The sequence below is a fragment of the Prunus avium genome, chromosome 6 (assembly GCF_965620075.1).
Source record: "Prunus avium chromosome 6, drPruAviu1.hap1.1, whole genome shotgun sequence".
In the NCBI taxonomy this organism is placed as follows: domain Eukaryota; kingdom Viridiplantae; phylum Streptophyta; class Magnoliopsida; order Rosales; family Rosaceae; genus Prunus; species Prunus avium.
The window spans coordinates 16,547,611-16,567,641 of record NC_142289.1 but is presented as its reverse complement, the minus strand read 5'-3'; the positions used below and the strand labels follow the sequence as shown (position 1 = coordinate 16,567,641).

At 39.8% G+C, this 20,031-nt stretch overlaps 1 protein-coding gene across 2 annotated transcripts; it reads left to right on the top strand.

The window, feature by feature from the left end:
• The first annotated feature begins 4,819 nt into the window (after positions 1–4,819).
• LOC110770493 (uncharacterized) lies at positions 4,820–8,584 on the top strand. Of its 2 annotated transcripts, none has more exons than XR_015836250.1 (6): positions 4,820–5,337; positions 5,765–5,908; positions 6,341–6,412; positions 6,538–6,609; positions 7,454–7,643; positions 8,335–8,584. XR_015836250.1 is itself a non-coding variant. In XM_088254001.1 (6 exons), exons 1-5 carry the CDS (start codon positions 5,300–5,302, stop codon positions 7,524–7,526), a joined length of 399 nt encoding a protein of 132 aa, XP_088110127.1. In that variant the 5' UTR covers positions 4,821–5,299; the 3' UTR covers positions 7,527–7,570; positions 8,335–8,584. The 2 variants fall into 2 exon arrangements, 1 of the variants encoding a protein (XP_088110127.1); XM_088254001.1 differs by having other exon boundaries at positions 4,821–5,337; positions 7,454–7,570.
• The last annotated feature ends 11,447 nt before the right edge of the window (positions 8,585–20,031 follow it).

The window sequence follows — 20,031 nt, the reverse complement described above, 5'->3', positions numbered from 1 at the left end:
TCGTTCGGCATGGCTGAAGCTAATGGCCGAAGGCTGAAGCTGATGGCCGAAGGCTGATGGCTTTGAGAAAAGGCGCTGGAGAAGTGTCTCCTAGAAGGTGCCGTTCAGCATGGCTGAAGCTGATGCTGATGGCTGAAGCATGATGCTGAATCATTGGGGGGATGTGAAGACATCGCACGCGCCGAATGATGATGGGTGCCGAAGGCCAAAGGCAGATGCCGAATCATTGGGGGGATTTGAAGACATCGCACGCGCCGAATGATGATGGGTGCCGAAGGCCAAAGGCAGATGCCGAATCATTGGGGGGATGTGAAGACATCGCACGCGCCGAATGATGATGGGTGCCGAAGGCCAAAGGCAGATGCTGAATCATTGGGGGGATGTGAAGACATCGCACGCGCCAAATGATGATGGGTGCCGAAGGCCGATGGTAAATGCCGAATCATTGGGGGGATGTGAAAACATCGCACGCGCCGAATGATGATGGGTGCCGAAGGCCAAAGGCAGATGCTGAATCATTGGGGGGATGTGAAGACATCGCACGCGCCAAATGATGATGGGTGCCGAAGGCCGATGGTAAATGCCGAATCATTGGGGGGATGTGAAAACATCGCACGCGCCGAATGATGATGGGTGCCGAAGGCCAAAGGCAGATGCCGAATCATTGGGGGGATGTGAAGACATCGCACGCGCCAAATGATGATGGGTGCCGAAGGCGAAAGGCAGATGCCGAATCATTGGGGGGATATGAAAACACCGCACGCGCCGAATGATGATGGGTGCCGAAGGCCGATGGCAGATGCCGAATCATTGGGGGGATGTGAAGACATCGCACGCGCCGAATGATGCAAGAGTGCCGAAGGCCGAAGGCCGATTGTAGGAGGTGCCGAGGGCATGGCTCAAAAGGGTGCCGAGAGCACTCGTGAAGGAGAACGACATAGCGTTTTGTGTCGCTTCCCACAGACGGCGCCAATCTGTTGGCGCTAAATCTTGAATAGATAGAGATGAGTGCAACTTACAAGTGGGATGGACGATCAAGAGATCGATTGGGTGTTGGATGCCGATTCTTCCTGTCCTTGGATGCTGATCCTGAATAGAAGATAAGCGAAGCTCGTGAGGTCTATGGAACCGGTGTGGAACCAGCCTAAGACCCTCCGATGCTCAAGTAAGATTGTTTTTAAGAGCTCTTGCTGTTGACCATATAGAAGTATAAAAGTCAAGCTGAAAAGTCTTCCCCTGTACTGTGGTGGAGGGGTGTATTTATAGAGGGCATTTTGTATGCTCTTAGTACTTATTTCCGATGTGGGACTCGTGGGAGGGCCCTATGAGGTTGACACGAGTCCTTAGATATTTCGGGCGGGTGCTTCGAGGTTGATTGTGCAGAATCGGTAGGGGGTACCGATTGTAGACGAGATGGGCCTGCAGCAGCCGTTGGTAGCTTTCAGACAATGCCATCGGTAGCCGATGCCGATTGTTCGATGCCTTGGGTACTTGGGTGGGTTTAGATGATCCACGTGTCGTTGTATGAGTGGAGGGTCAGATATGGTACAAACAAAAGTTAATGACGTTAATGGACAAGTTGTGTTTGTAGTCCAACAGAAAAGGACAATTGCCCAACAAGCAAGAGAACTGGGTTTAAGTCCCAGCTTACACAACCCATTGGTGCTTGTTGCTTTGAAGCATGGAATTGGACTTGTGTTGATTTTTCCTTTTCATTTTTAGTTTTTTCTTTTGTTTTGCTCGAGGACTAGCAAAATCTAAGTTTGGGGGTGTTGGAAAGTTCAGTTGGCGGCGGAGCGAAGTATGGTTGAGGAGTGTCAGACTGCTATAAAAAGCTTGAAAAGGGAGAGGTCAAGGATAGTGGAGGTGAATCGACACTAGCTAGAAGTATTGCGGGACGAGAATAAAAACCTATCAAAAATGGTAGAGTTGTACTCTCGCGACATGCGAAAACAGCTGGAGGACCTAGACCGACCGGGTAAACGCAAACAAGCAGATCGCGAGAGTAGTTACGTTCAAGCTAAGATTGCGATCTTTGGGAGCTCAAGTGATGAGCCCCAAGAGGCTGTGCGTGAAGCCCCGGAAGAGGACAGCCAGAGGGCCAAACTCAAAGCTCCAATGGTCGAGACACCAAGCACCGAGAAGAAATGATTTCCTACTGCATTATTGTTGTTTTTATTTTATTTTGTTGTTTTTGTATTTTCGTTATTTTGTTTCGGAAATAAAAGAGTAAGGTTGCAGGAAGAAAAAGAAAAAGAAAAAGAAAACACACTTCCCAACTAAAATAAAACAAAGACGACAAACGGAAAAGAAAACACATTTCCCTAACTAAAATAAGACAAAGAAGATAGCCGAAAGGGAAAGGCAAAAACACAAAACACTAGAAAATGAAAGTAACGGGCAAAAACATAAAACACCAGAAAACACGGAAAAAAGAAAAGTAAAGTGAAAGTTAATGTGCTCCCCCTTGAAGCGATTAGGTCGAGCATGCCCGGGAAATCCGAAATGGTGTTGGCTCTCTCTCATCAGCATATGTCTATTTAAACCACACCTCTGCAAGCGGATGATACCCAGCATTTCTTCCTGCAAACTCAAGGAAAAACATCAAAAAATTCAGAAGCAAAACAAATGGCATCCTCATGCACTCACCTTGATGATCTCAACCTTGAGCTCTCACTTGCACCACCAAATGCCCAGACAAGGGCTCCTCCAAACACTGTCTTTCCAAACTCTTCATATCATCACGGCACGCCCTCAAACTTTGCTGAGGCAATACCGAACTTTTCTGAGGCACTGTCGAACAGAGCAGTGCTGCTAGGAGGCATGATTAGCAGCAAGCTCACTCCGACAGATCATCTGCATGTGGCACAGAGGTCTGATAAGGCAGCGGTAGAGGAGTCCCACAATTTAACCGTGCTCCACGCGGTCTCCACGCGGTCTCCGCTACCAATTTGAGTTTAGCCCTATGGCTATCCTCTTCCGGTGCTTTGCACGCTTAGTGCCAGAGCATCGCTCACGACCCGGTTGTCATCCCTTGCTCCCAGCACCCGTATATCCTTGGGAGTCACTAGATTTCTAGCAACTCCAAGGGCAACATCGTTGTCCAGCAGTATTGAGTCATTCACTGTCACGTGCCCCCGTGCGGAGGCAAAGTAGGGCATCCACAGTGGTGCCACTGCTTGGCCTCGTGTCTGAGTCGGTGGAGCTAGGTTGAGATCCAACGAAAATGGGTAGTTAGAGGCCATTTGATTTCTCACTCTCTTTTCTTCTTTCTTTCTTTTCTCTTTTGTGTGTTTCTGAGTTTGCGTTTTTTTTTCACCCTTTCTTATAGACTTAGTCTTTGACAAACCCTAGCCATTGCAGCATCTGAGCATTTTATGAATCTCCAACATTCCTTGAGTCCCACAACCTTCTCGCCTTCCAACCATACCCAACTCATTTATCACGACGTGTCTTTTCTGAATGAACGCGTTCAGTAAAGTCTTCGCCCCTTTCCATGAGCCCGTAATTTTTGCTTGTGGAGTCTGCGGCGCCTCTACGCATCAACACGTGTCTCGCCCTGTCAGTTGGTCCCTTACACTGAACCGAGACATCATGACCCATGTTAAAATCCCGCTCTTTGTGTTGCTAATCACGGTTCGATAGTTTGTTTTTACAAAACTAAATAATAATAAAAAGCCGGAAATGAAAACAAATTGTGGGTCGGGTTTCACTTTAGTTTGGGTTTCAAAGTGGGTTAAATTCACCGTGGTTTGTGTTTCGAAATTGTGGGCTTTGGGCTTCAAAAAATTTTTGGGTTTCAGAATTGTGTGATTAGGGTTTACTGTTTCATTTTTTTTTGTTTTTTTGTTTGTGTTGTAATTTTTATTTTATAATTATTTTGTTTTTGTTTTCTTTTGTGATTTTGTGATTTTTTTTTTATTTGCTTTAATACCTTTCATTTGTTGTTATGACATTGTTTGTGGCTAATTTTTAAACATTGAGGACAATGCTCATTTCTAGGTTTGGGGGTATTGGAGTTTAGCAAGTAAACTTGGTTTTTCTTAAAATTTAAAAAAAAAAAAAAAATTTAAATTTCTTTCTTGTTTTAAATCTTGTTTAGTCACTTTCCGAACACATTTGATGAGATTGTGATAAATGTTGCATGACTTAAATAAAAAATTGAATTTTATTTATTATTTATTTTTTTCCTTGTAAATTTTTATTGTAAAAAATAATAATTAATTAATTAATTAATTTGGCATCGTTCTAGCATGACATGTTCGAAACCTTCTTTGCACTTGCCATTTGTTTCATAATTTTCCAATTAAAGGATTTGCATGATCTAAAGAATTGTATGAATCATAAATTAGACTTGTATAACCATATAATGTGAGCTTTGAGCCTTGTGCTTCAATTCATGAGTGTTATACACATATTCTTACTTTTCTTGTCATCTGAGTTGTTGTTTGATCTCATTATTCATTGATTTGGTTGAGCACTTAAAAGTCACTCGTTCTTGTGCAATTTGATTACATGACATTTGAGAAATGATATTAAGGCCCTCTTTGGACCGTTCACTATGCCAAATTTCACTTTCAGCAACACTACATAGGCATCGGTAAAACGAAAATCGATGCTATTAGGACATTAGGCATCGATTTTATAAATAACGATACTAAACAGGTACAAAGACATTAGTACGAAGTTTTGGTTTTTTATGACGATGCCTTTGATTCCCTTTAGCATCATCTCTCATAATCATAGATGCCTAAAGTGATTTGCCATTTTTTTTTTTAAGATGGACATTTTTTTTTAAAAAGCCACCGATGCCTAAAGGGTAGTCAACGCTAGTCCAAAATTTTTCACGCTCTCCCTCTCAAACTCTCGCCCTAACTTCCATCTCCCTCTCAATTTTTTCAATCCCTCTCAAACTCTCGCCCTAACTTCCATCTCCCTCTCAATTTTTTCCTCTCCCTCTCAAACTCTCTCTTTCTTCTCTCTCCTCCATCACTGCTTCTTTCTCTCTCAGATGTTCCGACCATGGCCGGTGCTTTCCTCAGGGCTAAAGCCCAGCCACCCCTGCCCATCCCTCAGCCGCGGCGAGCTTCGAAAGGTCGCCTTTGGTGCATGAGAAACCTTCAAATTTTAGTAGAGTCTTTCTAGTTTCTCTACTGGACACCTTTGGTGCGATGCCAAAAGCCAATCTGAGTCTGGATCTCGTTTTTCTTCCTATACATTCCTATAAATGTTAAATCTGCTTCTTCAGATTTCATGCTCAAAGAAAAAGTAGATATCTGGGATTTGGGTTGACACAGAGATGGCCAAAAGATTGAGTTTCGCAGCTCTTCGTCAGCAGTATTCTCTCTTTCCCTTTCTTTCTCTCAAATCTATTTTTAGGGTTTTTTTGTTTAAAATGCTTGTTTTGATTCTTGGGTTTGTTGCTTAAGATTATCATCCTTCACTAATAATGAACAACTCAAGAGACTGTTTTCTTCTTTTGGAGATGTTACAGATGGTATTTCTACGTTTCTTATTAATTTGCTACGATTATTTATTTATTTTCTTCTGTAATTTGTGGAAATTACTGACTGATTTTTACCTTTGTGATGATTTTGTTTAACTGTATGTTTAGCTAGAATGGGGTTGTTCAATATCTGTATGTTTCTTAGCCTTTCTCATTTTCTCTGACAATATGCTGGGGTTGTTCATAAAGCTTACATTTATTTTAGGTTCTTGGATTAAAGTACTTTCTGGCTAACCCTTATACCTCTTTATTATGTAGGGAGCTGTACAAAAATAACATTCAAGGAACTATTCCAGCTGAGCTTGGTAACTTGAAGAGCCTCATTAGCTTGGACTTATATAACAACAACATATCAGGGACCATTCCTTCTTCATTGGGGAAATTGAAATCACTTGTGTTTTTGTGAGTTGATTAAATTAAGCACTGCACTTTACCTGTGTTATTGGGCTGTTTTGGCTTAATTTAGACTATTTTCTTGGACGAGAAATTGGGAGGTTGGTTTTCTGACAACTCCACTTTTGCTTGAATATTGATGGATAACTTATTTGGGATCCTAGATCACAGGTGCAACACCGGAAAATGAATCTGGTAGCTTTTGAATTGTCGCATTTTGCAATTTCTTGAGTGTTACTTAGATTAGGGGACTAATCACTGGCCTTGTATCAATACATGACCTACTGGTCCTCTTTGTGTCTTTGTGTCTCTGTGTCTCTCTTTCTTTATACATATATAGATATATATATATATATATATATATGTATACTGAGATTGATACAATGAGGTTTTTTAGCGTAGTAATAAATGCCTTCCTTTCATTGTTGCTTGGATTGGTAGACGTCTCAATGATAACAAGTTAACTGGACCAATCCCGCGGGATCTTGTTGGTATTTCAAGCCTCAAAGTTGTGTGAGTGCTTCTTGTCTCAATCTATTTCTTCAATCCCTTCTTTTTTCTGCAAGTGTGGCAGTTTCCTTATTGTATGTTTTCTGTTATAAATGCATGTTAATCATTTAAAATTGCCACTTTTCCAGGGATGTATCCAACAATGATTTATGTGGAACGATTCCTACCAGTGGACCATTTGAGCACATCCCTTTAAACAAGTAGGTCACTTCTATCATTTATCATTTTGCTTCCTTATCTTGTATTCCTTTGTTAATTCAACGAGATTAATTCTTCCCTGGCTACAACCAATGCTACTACACGTTCTCTTCTTTTATATTTTAAATATCTGTATTTGAGCTCATCCCTTCCTTTTTGACACTTCATTTTAAGAAAATGTGAATTTCGCATGACATAAGAAGCAAATTACCATGAGTATATGGACAAATGAGTTGGGCTATGCACTTTATTCTTCTCATCATTATCAGTCTATTGGAGTAAATTTTTGGAATGATTATTAAATAAACAGAAAGTATAGTTTCTTGGATTTGCACTACATATCTGGAAATGGGTGAAACTTCATCCTCAATGCTATAGGATGTTTGTATAGAGAATAAAGTCGACGAATGGGATTGCTGCTATCTTATTTTGGTTTGCTGAGTGAACATATTTGAATGATTTTTGTCAAACACAAATTGGTCTCTCAGACACTGCACACTGCTAAATTTTATGGACTGTCTTAAGAAATAAATAAGTTCATTAAACACTGTTCTAGAGTTCCCACAATCCCCACCACGTTTCAACACTTCATGAAATTTTGTCTGCGTGTAGTGTAGTGTAGAAGTTTAAAACTATTGAGTGCATTATTTCTCACTATTCGTTGAGAACAGAGATTTATGAACTTATGCTTTGGTATGGTTAAGAGCAAGTTCAGTTTTCAATGCCAAGGAAACTTAGGTTTATTTCCAGCGGCTAGTTTTATTTCCAGCAGCTAGTTTATTTCCTGTGGTTATATGAAATAATCTTTATTTGTTTTTTTTTTCTTTTTCGGTTCCAATATTGTAGCTTTGAGAACAACCATCGACTCGAAGGCCCAGAGTTGTTGGGGCTTGCAAGTTATGACACAAACTGCTCATGATGAAGAAAGAAGACGGAATCTCGACTCTGCTTTGAATTAGATATGTACGTGTGCATTTTGAGATCACCAAGGGGCATTTACTTGTGCATTTTGAGATCACCAAGGGGACTAATTATGGTTGGCATTTGAGCTAAATGTGTCTAGAATTGATTTGTGTGTTCTTTTTGTTTTTGTGCCAAATTTGCATATGCTATGTCTCTTTATATCTAAATGCATATCCTAATTCTTCTTATTATGTTTTTCTTCTTTTTGTTCTCACTTGATATGCTGAGGTCTGGTTGCATATGGTTCACCATTGACTCTTATCTTACTCTTAACAGAAAAATTTGGCTTACTCTCTACTCCATCACATAATCATTTAATTCCTATTTGAAACGTGATGTGGGATCCATTTAATGACTTCTTGTTATCTAATTAGATTGGTTGACAAATTCTGTTTTTTTGGTAGTTAGGTCTGTGTTAATATGAACCTTGTGTAATTTTTTTTCACAGCAATGTGCCTCTGTTTTTTTGGTAGTTAGGTCTGTCAATTGAGAAAAAATGCTAGCTGTGCTTGTCCAACTCTCTACCCCATCACATGATCATTTAATTGCTAGTTTAAACATGAAGTGGGATCCAATTAATGACTTCTTGTTATCTAATTAGATTGATTGACAAATTAGATTTTCTTGTTCACCAATATGATTTCGTAAATTTGCATATTGGTTCATTTGAAGTGACAACATATCTTATGCAAATTTAGTACCTTGCATTTTTTAAGCTTATGTTCATATTTTGTGTTTACATTCTATGTGTTTTTTTTTTCCAGTATAGAGCTAGAAGGAAGGACACCCAAATGGAATTGGATGAGGTGCGAGGAGAATTGGCAAGTCATGTCCTAGAATGGCTTTTTGATTAAGCTAAACATTCCTTCATTTTATGTCTTTCTAGCTAGTATTTTGCTTATGCATAGACAAGTATGGATAATTTATGGTGTAGGGCTGGTAAATTTGTGATTTGGATGTGACAAGTATGGATCATTCAAGTATTTTGCTTATATATATAGACAATTATGGATATATTTAAATTACTGTTGATATAATGTTTTTTTTTTTTTTTATGAGCAATGGCAACACAACATGATTTGGAAATGAGGCCTTTCTTAAATACTATTACAGTAACTAAGTAAAGTGTGATGTGAAACAAGCAAAATACCTACCATTTCCTTACATAAATGATGCCTATTGTTTATAACAACTTCAATTTTCCAGAAATAACTGAAGTTGAAAGATAAAAACAACAACCAGACATCTATTATCATTGATGCCTAAAACGAGAAGTAGCATCAGCATTTATGTAACCACCAGCACTATTGGAGGCTTTTCACATCCCAAAATAAAAAAAGCGATGATGTATAACATAATTCACAACACCATTATTTGTTTCTACGATGTTGTAATTGATAATATGCATCAGCATAGTAGATATCACTGATGCTGTTAGACCTCTTTAGCATCATCCCTTTTAAAACTACTGATGATGTTAGACCTCTTTAGCCTCCTCTCTTTTGAAAGTACTGATGCTGTTTCGGGTTTAGGCATCAGAAGTCAACCCTTTTTTGGCACCCGGAAATCATTTAGGCATCGGAGTTTACTTCATATCCGATGTAGTAAGTGATAAACAGCGACGGAGAATATCCGTTGCCTATTACATAGGAATAGGCAACAGTCACCAATACCACGGTATTTATGTGTAATAGGCAACGGATTTTATCCGTTGCTAAAGCCCTTTTTTGGCATAGTGGTTTGTGCCTTTCAAGCTAACCCTATGCATGCTTAAGCATGATTTTCCATTGTTAACCACCTTGATCCTATATGTATGCCTTTTCTTTCAAGTAACCAATTATTACTTCTAGCCTTAGCCTGAAAAACAAGAATTTACCTTTCTAAGGAACTCAGAGCTTTAATTTAGATGTGTTTTTCATGCTAAGTTTGGGAAGGGTTATTATATTTCGAAAAAGAAAAAAAGAAAAAAAGAAGAGTACTTCACTCAAAGGGTGAAAGAAAAGAGAAAAGTTGTGGTTAAGTGGCAATGGTCTCAAATTCAATTCCATGTTTCTTGGTTGTTCGAATGGAAGGAAAGAGTGTGAATCGTAATTAGTGGAGGTATAAGGCTTTGTGGTCTATTTGATCACCTAAAAAAAAAATGAGTGAAAATCTCAAGCGTGATGTTTCAAAGTCTTTTAGTTAACGATTGTATGCTCTTACATTGTGAGTTCCTTGGACTTTGTTGTATCCATATCCTTCATTTCTTACTCACCTTACACCCTTAGCCCCATTACAACCTATAATAAAGACCTAAATTGATCCTAAATGTCATGTGGTTGATTTGCACACATTTTTCAGCTTTTAAGTGTTTAGCATCCTTCTTGAGATCATATTCATGCATGTTTTTCATCTTGCTAATTTTGAGTTAAGTCCCTTATGGTTTAATTCTATTCTCATATTTACTATTGAGTGTTGCATTGTAACCCTCTTCCGAGTGATTCATTTGTGAGAGGACAACTTTGGTGAGATTTGAAGTTACATTTGTGCTTGGTATGATTTTTGAAGTTGTGTGAAAACTGAAATTGGAGAATGAGTTTCATTTGGCCATCACACTACTACACTTGAGCATGTTGTGTTCTGAACTTTGCCGCCTTGTGACTAATGTCTAAACTGAGTTTTTCTTGTGAAAACTTTTGAGTCGTTTGCATGAGTCGCTCTCTCTTTGGAAAGTGTTCGGAAAGTTTGTTTCGAGTCTTGTTTTAGTTTCTGTTTTGCTCGAGGACAAGCAAAAGATAAGTTTGGGAAGTTTGTTCGGTTCATTTTTACACATGATTTTTCATGTTATTCACCCACTATTTTGAGTTAGTTCTTGACATTTTATAGCTTTTTACTTCCTTTTTGTGTTTTCTTAGATTTTACCTTGGTTGGAATGAAAATGAGCTAAAAGTGCATTATTAGTTATAAATTTTGTTTTTGTTCATTTTCGTAGGTCAAATTCTTGGCCTGGGATCAACATGCTCTGGTGATCGGATGAGGTCATGATCTTCATGAGACTTGTTCCAATGGATGTTAACTACAACATATCCAAATTTGAGCTCCATTGGACAAGTATTGCCTATCCAACCAATCCAGCATGTTACCACAGCTCTGGAAATCCGATTTTGGCCAGCTTTCACCTCCTTTGTGTCATCTTAATTTCTTGTTACCATAACTCTTGGTAACAAGGAATTACCTTTGTAAAAGAGATATATTCTGAAGCATTTGGCATCTTTATGAAGTCAAGGCTTCATCATGACAAAGGAGACAAAGGATGATGGGTGAAGATTTTGGCAATAGAATACTAAAAGTAAAAGCTGGAAAGGAGGAGAGAGGGAAGCAAAGTTAATTGCAATCTGAAGTGGGGGAGGTTTTGAACGTGGGAAATGAAGTCATTCTAGCATTCTACACAATTGAGAGCAGATTTTGGAGAGTTTGGAGCTAGGAGAAAGCCAAGGTGCAGCCAAGCAAAGTGGAGAAGAAAGCTTCCACCATTGATGACCTTGAAGCTTTCACAATTTTCTCAAAATCTGTAAACTCTTTCTAATTTTATTTTGAGTTTGTATTTGGAATAAGTATGAGCAACTAAACTCCATAGCTAGGGCTTAGGTTGAAGCCCTAAACATGATTACCTTATTGTTTTGATACTTGAGTGTATGAATTTCTAGATATTGTTGATGAATTCCAATTCACCAAATTAATCTATCCTTGATGTGTGTTTTTCCTTGGTTGGCCATCTTTGAAAGCATGCTTCTTGAGATTGTTGGGATTATGTGTATCTTCATGTTATCCTAAGCAATAAATGGATGAAGTAAGAATCATCCATGTGAATTGGTTTCTTGAATACCTAATGTAAACACCATGCTATTAGGATTCTTGTGATGTTCATATTCTCTTTGAACTTAATGGGTTCTCCTTGTAATTGAATCGAAGTACGAACCATACCTAGGTTCGGTTATGGGGAGGGCACAAGTATTGTAGCACGAACCATGCACTTTACGTATATTAGAGAGAATCAATGCGTCTTGAGCCACGACCCATGGTCTTGATTGCGAACATTTTCATCAACACATTTAGAGTTCATCACTTGAGTATTCATGAACTTTGGTAGAATTGTTTAGGGTGGATTCCGAAACCCTAGTGTTTGTTACTTGGTACTTTCACATTTTGATAATTCATCTCTATCTTTCTCATTTAAATTCAAAGTCCATTTACTTTCATGCAATAGAAATAGGTCACTTGAAACAAATCAAACCCCCCCCCCCCCCAATGTGTGTGTGAGTTGTGTGTTCGACACGTGGTGTGTCTTTGTTACTGAATTTTATTTGTTTCCGTAATTGTTTTGGACTTTTGGTCCGCGATGTGTTCTTCCATTTTCTGTGTTGATTCCAACCGTATAAAGAACGTGAAATTTGGATAAACGGTTGGAAAGTTATAGGCAAAATACTAGACAGAGGTCAAAACAGGAAAAACAGAGAAACGATTCTGCCCAAAAACGACCGGTCGTCACTGTTCACGACCGGTCTCACTGTTCATTTTCACTGTTCACGGCACTGTTTACAGGTGATCAAAGGGTGATAGAAAGTGCTGTTTCTGTTTTTCTTTGGTTTCTTGTGTTGTTTCATTTCTTTTACATTTCTTTACTCTTTTTTTAGTTTCCAATTTGCATTTGTGCATTTGTGGTGTGTTAAATTAGTGTTCTTTACGTACTCAAATTAGAACTTATAGGAAGCCGACAAGTTCTTCATGGGATCGACCCCGTACTTACATAATCTATACATCATTAGATTCGCGCACTTGCGGGTATTTTTAATTGGTTGTTTGCACATTAATTTGTGTCCTTTTAGGAATGCAACATTGGGCAACATCATAATATGGTGGGAGGAGTCATTTGGTGAGTTTTGAGTGAAATCCAATCGCTAGAAGTACGGAATACACCAACCACTCTAATTACGAACGAACTGTCGTTGAAATTGAATTGACCAATTTCTCACACCTATTAATTTCGGATCGAGCCCAAAAGTTGGGCAACAGCATAATATGGTGGGAGGAGTCATTTGGTGAGTTTTGAGTGAAATCCAATCGCTAGAAGTATGGAATACACCAACCACTATAATTAGGAACGAGCTGCCGTTGAACTTGAATTGTCCAATTTGGAACACCTATTGATTTCGGATCGAGCCCAAAACTTGGGCAACATCATAATATGGTGGGAGGAGTCAATTGGTGAGTTTTGAGTGAAATCCAATCGCAAGTAGTTTGGAATACACCAACCACTCCAATTAGGAACGAACTGCCGTTGAACTTGAAATGTCCAATTTCTCACACCTATTGATTTCGGATCGAGCCCAAAACTTGGGCAACATCATAATATGGTGGGAGGAGTCATTTGGTGAGTTTTGAGTGAAATCCAATCGCTAGAAGTATGCAATACACCAACCACTCCAATTAGGAACGACCTGCCGTTGAACTTGAATTGTCCAATTTGGAACACCTATTGATTTTGGATCAAGCCCAAAACTTGGGCAACATCATAATATGGTGGGAGGAGTCATTTGGTGAGTTTTGAGTGAAATCCAATCGCTAGAAGTATGGAATACACCAACCACTCCAATTAGGAACGAACTGCCGTTGAACTTGAATTGTCCAATTTGGGACACCTATTGATTTCGGATCATGCCCAAAACTTGGGCAACATCATAATGTGGTGGGAGGATTCAATTGGTGAGTTTTGAGTGAAATCCAATCGCAAGTAGTTTGGAATACACCAACCACTCCAATTAGGAACGAACTGCCGTTGAACTTGAAATGTCCAATTTCTCACACCTATTGATTTCGGATCGAGCCCAAAACTTGGGCAACATCATAATATGGTGGGAGGAGTCATTTGGTGAGTTTTGAGTGAAATCCAATCGCTAGAAGTATGCAATACACCAACCACTCCAATTAGGAATGACCTGCCGTTGAACTTGAATTGTCCAATTTGGAACACCTATTGATTTTGGATCGAGCCCAAAACTTGGGCAACATCATAATATGGTGGGAGGAGTCATTTGGTGAGTTTTGAGTGAAATCCAATCGCTAGAAGTATGGAATACACCAACCACTCCAATTAGGAACGAACTGCCGTTGAACTTGAATTGTCCAATTTCTCACACCTATTGATTTCGGATCGAGCCCAAAACTTGGGCAACATCATAATATGGTGGGAGGAGTCATTTGGTGTGTTTTGAGTGAAATCCAATCGCTAGAAGTATGGAATACACGAACCACTCCAATTTGGAACGAACTGCCGTTGAATTTGAATTGTCCAATTTGGAACACCTATTGATTTCGGATCGAGCCCAAAACTCGGGCAACATCATAATATGGTGGGAGGAGTCATTTGGTGAGTTTGGAGTGAAATCCAATCGCTAGAAGTATGGAATACACCAACCACTCCAATTAGGAACGAACTGCCGTTGAACTTGAATTGTCCAATTTGGAACACCTATTGATTTCGGATCGAGCCCAAAACTTGGGCAACATCATAATATGGTGGGAGGAGTCATTTGGTGAGTTTTGAGTGAAATCCAATCGCTAGAAGTATGGAATACACCAACCACTCCAATTAGAAACGAACTGCCGTTGAACTTGAATTGTCCAATTTCTCACACCTATTGATTTCGGATCGAGCCCAAAACTTGGGCAACATCATAATATGGTGGGAGGAGTCATTTGGTGTGTTTTGAGTGAAATCCAATCGCTAGAAGTATGGAATACACCAACCACTCCAATTTGGAACGAACTGCCGTTGAATTTGAATTGTCCAATTTGGAACACCTATTGATTTCGGATCGAGCCCAAAACTCGGGCAAGATCGTAATATGGTGGGAGGAGTCATTTGGTGAGTTTGGAGTGAAATCCAATCGCTAGAAGTATGGAATACACCAACCACTCCAATTAGGAACGAACTGCCGTTGAACTTGAATTGTCCAATTTGGAACACCTATTGATTTCGGATCGAGCCCAAAACTTGGGCAACATCATAATATGGTGGGAGGAGTCATTTGGTGAGTTTTGAGTGAAATCCAATCGCTAGAAGTATGGAATACACCAACCACTCCAATTTGGAACGAACTGCCGTTGAACTTGAATTGTCCAATTTGGAACCCCTATTGATTTCGGATCGAGCCCAAAACTTGGGCAACATCATAATATGGTGGGAGGAGTCAATTGATGAGTTTTGAGTGAAATCCAATCGCAAGTAGTTTGGAATACACCAACCACTCCAATTAGGAACGAACTGCCGTTGAACTTGAATTGTCCAATTTGGAACCCCTATTGATTTCGGATCGAGCCCAAAACTTGGGCAACATCATAATATGGTGGGAGGAGTGATTTGGTGACTTTTGAGTGAAATCCAATCGCTAGAAGTATGCAATACACCAACCACTCCAATTAGGAACGAATTGCCGTTGAACTTGAATTGTCCAATTCGGAACACCTATTGATTTCGGATCGACCCCAAAACTTGGGCAACATCATAATATGGTGGGAGGAGTCATTTGGTGAGTTTTGAGTGAAATCCAATCGCTTGAAGTATGGAATACAGTAAGCACTGCAATTAGGAACGAACTGCCGTTGAACTTGAATTGTCCAATTAGGCACACCAATTGATTTCGGATCGAGCCCAAAACTTGGGCAACATCATAATATGGAGGGAGGAGTCATTTGGTGAGTTTTGAGTGAAATCCAATCGCAAGTAGTTTGGAATACACCGACCACTCGAATTAGGAACGAACTTCCGTTGAACTTGAATTGTCCAATTTCTCACAGCTATTGATTTCGTATCGAGCCCAAAACTTGGGCAACATCATAATATGGTGGGAGGAGTCATTTGGTGCATTTTGAGTGAAATCCAATCTCTAGAAGTATGGAATACACCAACCACTCCAATTAGGAACGAACTTCCGTTGAACTAGAATTGTCCAATTTCTCACAGCTATTGATTTCGTATCGAGCCCAAAACTTGGGCAACATCATAATATGGAGGGAGGAGTCATTTGGTGAGTTTTGAGTGAAATCCAATCGCAAGTAGTTTGGAATACACCAACCACTCCAATTAGGAACGAACTTCCGTTGAACTTGAATTGTCCAATTTCTCACAGCTATTGATTTCGTATGGAGCCCAAAACTTGGGCAACATCATAATATGGTGGGTGGAGTCATTTGGTGAGTCTTGAGTGAAATCCAATCGCTAGAAGTATGCAATACACCAACCACTCCAATTAGGAACGAACTGCCGTTGAACTTGAATTGTCCAATTTCTCACACCTATGGATTTCGGATCGAGTCCAAAACTTGGGCAACATCATAATATGGTGGGAGGAGTCATTTGGTGAGTTTTGAGTGAAATGCAATCGCTAGAAGTATGGAATACACCAACCACTCCAATTAGGAACGAACTGCCGTTGAACTTGAATTGTCCAATTTGGAACACCTATGGATTTCGGATCGACCCCAAATCTTGGGCAACATCATAATATGGTGGGAGAAGTCATTTGGTGAGTTTTGTGTGAAATCCAATCGCTAGAAGTATGGAATACACCAAGCACTCCAATTAGGAACGAACTGCCGTTGAACTTGAATTGTCCAATTTCTCACACCTATGGATTTCGGATCGAGTCCAAAACTTGGGCAACATCATAATATGGTGGGAGGAGTCATTTGGTGAGTTTTGAGTGAAATGCAATCGCTAGAAGTATGGAATACACCAACCACTCCAATTAGGAACGAACTGCCGTTGAACTTGAATTGTCCAATTTGGAACACCTATTGATTTCGGATCGACCCCAAATCTTGGGCAACATCATAATATGGTGGGAGAAGTCATTTGGTGAGTTTTGTGTGAAATCCAATCGCTAGAAGTATGGAATACACCAAGCACTCCAATTAGGAACGAACTGCCGTTGAACTTGAATTGTCCAATTTCTCACACCTATTGATTTCGGATCGAGCCCAAAACTTGGGCAACATCATAATATGGTGGGAGGAGTGATTTGGTGAGTTTTGAGTGAAATCCAATCGCTAGAAGTATGGAATACACCAACCACTCCAATTAGGAACGAACTGCCGTTGAACTTGAAATGTCCAATTTCTCACAGCTATTCATTTCGGATCGATCCCCAAACTTGGGCAACATCATAATATGGTGGGAGGAGTCATTTTGTGAGTTTTGAGTGAAGTCCAATCGATAGAAGTATGGAATACACCAACCACTCCAATTAGGAACGAACTGCCGTTGAACTTGAATTGTCCAATTTCTCACACCTATTGATTTCGGACCGAGCCCAAAACCTGGCCGACATGATAATATGGTGGGTGTTGCTTCGATTCAGCTGCACCAACATGGATTCAGCTGCATCCTCAACTTGTGATACTCGCAAGTGCACGAGCCGTTTGGTAGTATAGAATATGTAAGTGCGAGGTCGATCCCACGAGGATTGGTGATTGAATGATCCAATTCATTTCCCCTACACAAAAAAGAAATGAAAAAGAAAGAATATAAATAAAACAAGAAAGAAAAAGGAAATAACTCAAGCAAATAAGTTCCCAAGTTCAATTAGATTAACGGATTGATTCTAGCTAAAGTATGATTAAGCGATGGTGTTTGGTCATAACCTTGTGTTCCTAATTCCCTAATTTGATCATTTGTTGTCTAACCTAAAATTAAGCATTAGGAACCCATTAAGCATAGAAGAACAATTTAAACAACCAAGTATGTATCTAATCCCTGTTGTCGAATGTCCATACATACTCTTCCTATTCATAGTTCAATTCGAATTAAAGCATGGTGTCTACTCTTAATTCAAACCAAGATAGCTAACATGCAAGCCTAAATGGTGATCAATCATTCAAACTAGCATATTAACTTATAAGCATAATGAATAAGAACAAAAACCATAATTGAAACTTGGAAACTAATTAAACTTGAATACTTAAGAAAGAATGTACATTACAAATAAAAGTAAAGTGGAACTAAGAAAACTTGAAGGAAAATTTAGTAAAAACATTTTGTTACAACAATTGACAACTTGAAAGGAAACTAAGAGAATTTGAGGGAGAGAAGGGAAGGGAGCTCTAGAGAAGTGTTTGAGAGCTCCCCCCCTTGGGGTGTGTTTTGAAGCTTGAAAGCTTCTCTATTTATAGGGCTAAGAGGGAGGAACAACATGATGAAATCCAACACCACCATTCCTCTTTTAATACAACCCATAACTCACACTTCATCTTGTCTATGTTAGTGTGGTTGGAATCAATCTCGTCCCATACTTCTTTTGCTGCACCTCAAGCTTTCTTCACATGGGATCAAAGGTGATCAATTGTGGCTGCCTTTTGCTGCCAACCCATGTGGTCTTCTTTTGGTTGTTGAACAAAAACGAGTCTTCTGAACCAGACTTGGTGTAGGAAGGCCAGAGGTTTCAAAACCTATCCAATGGGGCTCATATTTGGATATGTTATCGTAGACACCCATTGGAACAACTTCTATGAAGAAAGTATTCCCATCGGAGCAGTAGAAGTGTGCGTTTTGGGCCTTGTAATTTGGCTGCCGAACAGAGACTGGAATTGACTTCATTTCATTTATGCTTTACATGCATGCACATGCTTTCTCTTTAATAGCTCCATTATGTACCAACTTGCTCCTTTAGAATTTCATTGCTGGAATGCCTCCCCACTTCACTCATTATGTTGGATCCAAAGTCAGTTGCAGCATGGGTGAGGCACATGGCTTAAAGGAGGAGACAAGGCTCAAAGCTGGCAGCTGCAAATCCTCCTGAGCATGGTTCAGTGTTGGACGGGCTAAGGACTCCACATATGTTCAATTGGGCTGAAGTTTGGATATGTTATACTAGACACCCCATTGAACACCTTCTATGAAGAATGTCTTCTCATCCGAGTTGTGAAAATTGCTGAAATGAGACCTGCAAGGTGACTTACGAAACTGGACTGACAAGAAGTGTGGCCCAACTTTGGTTTTGTCTTTAAGCTCTTGCTCTTATCCCAATCAGCCCTTAACATGCATGGATTGCATCAAATGTGATCTCTTGCTATCTTAACCTACAAAACACACAAACAGAGGTAAGTGACTCAAAATAAAGAGAAACTAAGCAAAATCACTAAGTAAAGAAGGCAAGCAAGTGTATGAAATTATGGACTTATCAAAACAGAAAATGGATTAAAAGCACAAGTTTAACTCAATAACATAACCAAATCATAAGCTAGAAGGGTACAAAATGATATACAATTATGAACCGATCAGTGGGAGGGGTCATTTGGGGAGTTTTGGGTGAAATCCAATCGCTAGAAGTATGGAATACACCAACCACTCCAATTAGGAACGAACTGCCGTTGAACTTGAATTGTCCAATTTCTCACAGCTATTGATTTCGAATCGAGCTCCAAACTTGGGAAACATTATAATATGGTGGGAGGAGTCATTTGGTGAGTTTTGAGTGAAATCCAATCGCTAGAAGTATGGAATACGCCAACCACTCCAATTAGGAACGAACTGCCGTTGAACTTGAATTGTCAAATTTCTCACACCTATTGATTTCGGATCGAGCCCAAAACTTGGGCGACATCATAATATGGTGGGAGGAGTCATTTTGTGGGTTTTGAGTGAAATCCAATCGCTACAAGTATGGAATACACCAACCACTCCAATTAGGAACGAACTGCCGTTGAACTTGAATTGTCCAATTTCTCACACCTATTGATTTCGGATCGACCCCAAAACTTGGGCAACATCATAATATGGTGGGGGGAGTCATTTGGTGAGTTTTGAGTGAAATCCAATCGCTAGATGTATGGAATACACCAACCACTCCAATTAGGAACGAACTGCCGTTGAACTTGAATTGTCTAATTTCTCACACCTATTGATTTCGGATCGAGCCCCAAACTTGGGCAACATCATAATATGGTTGGAGGAGTCATTTGGTGAGTTTTGAGACAAATCCAATCGCTAGAGGTATGGAATACACCAACCACTCCAATTAGGAACGAACTGCCGTTGAACTTGAATTGTCCAATTTCTCACACCTATTGATTTCGGATCGAGCCCAAAACCTGGGTAACATGATAATATGGTGGAAGGGGTCATTTGGTGAGTTTTGGGTGAAATCCAATCGCTAGAAGTATGGAATACACCGACCACTCCAATTAGGAACGAACTGCCGTTGAACTTGAATTGTCCAATTTCTCACACCTATTGATTTCGGATCGAGCCTAAAACTTGGGCAACTTCGTAATATGGTCGGGAGAGTCATTTGGTGAGTTTTGAGTGAAATCCAATCACTAGAAGTATGGAATACACCAACCACTCCAATTAGGAACGAACTGCCGTTGAACTTGGATTGTCCAATTTCTCATACCTATTGATTTCGGATCGAGCCCAAAACTTG

Excerpts from the sequence above, each read along its gene's own strand:
- LOC110770493 (XM_088254001.1), top strand. The coding sequence starts at position 5,300 with ATGGCCAAAAGATTGAGTTTCGCAGCTCTTCGTCAGCA. Across the intron at positions 5,338-5,764 it reads TTCGCAGCTCTTCGTCAGCA|GGAGCTGTACAAAAATAACA; the intron begins GTATTCTCTCTT and ends TTTATTATGTAG. Across the intron at positions 5,909-6,340 it reads TTGAAATCACTTGTGTTTTT|ACGTCTCAATGATAACAAGT; the intron begins GTGAGTTGATTA and ends TTGGATTGGTAG.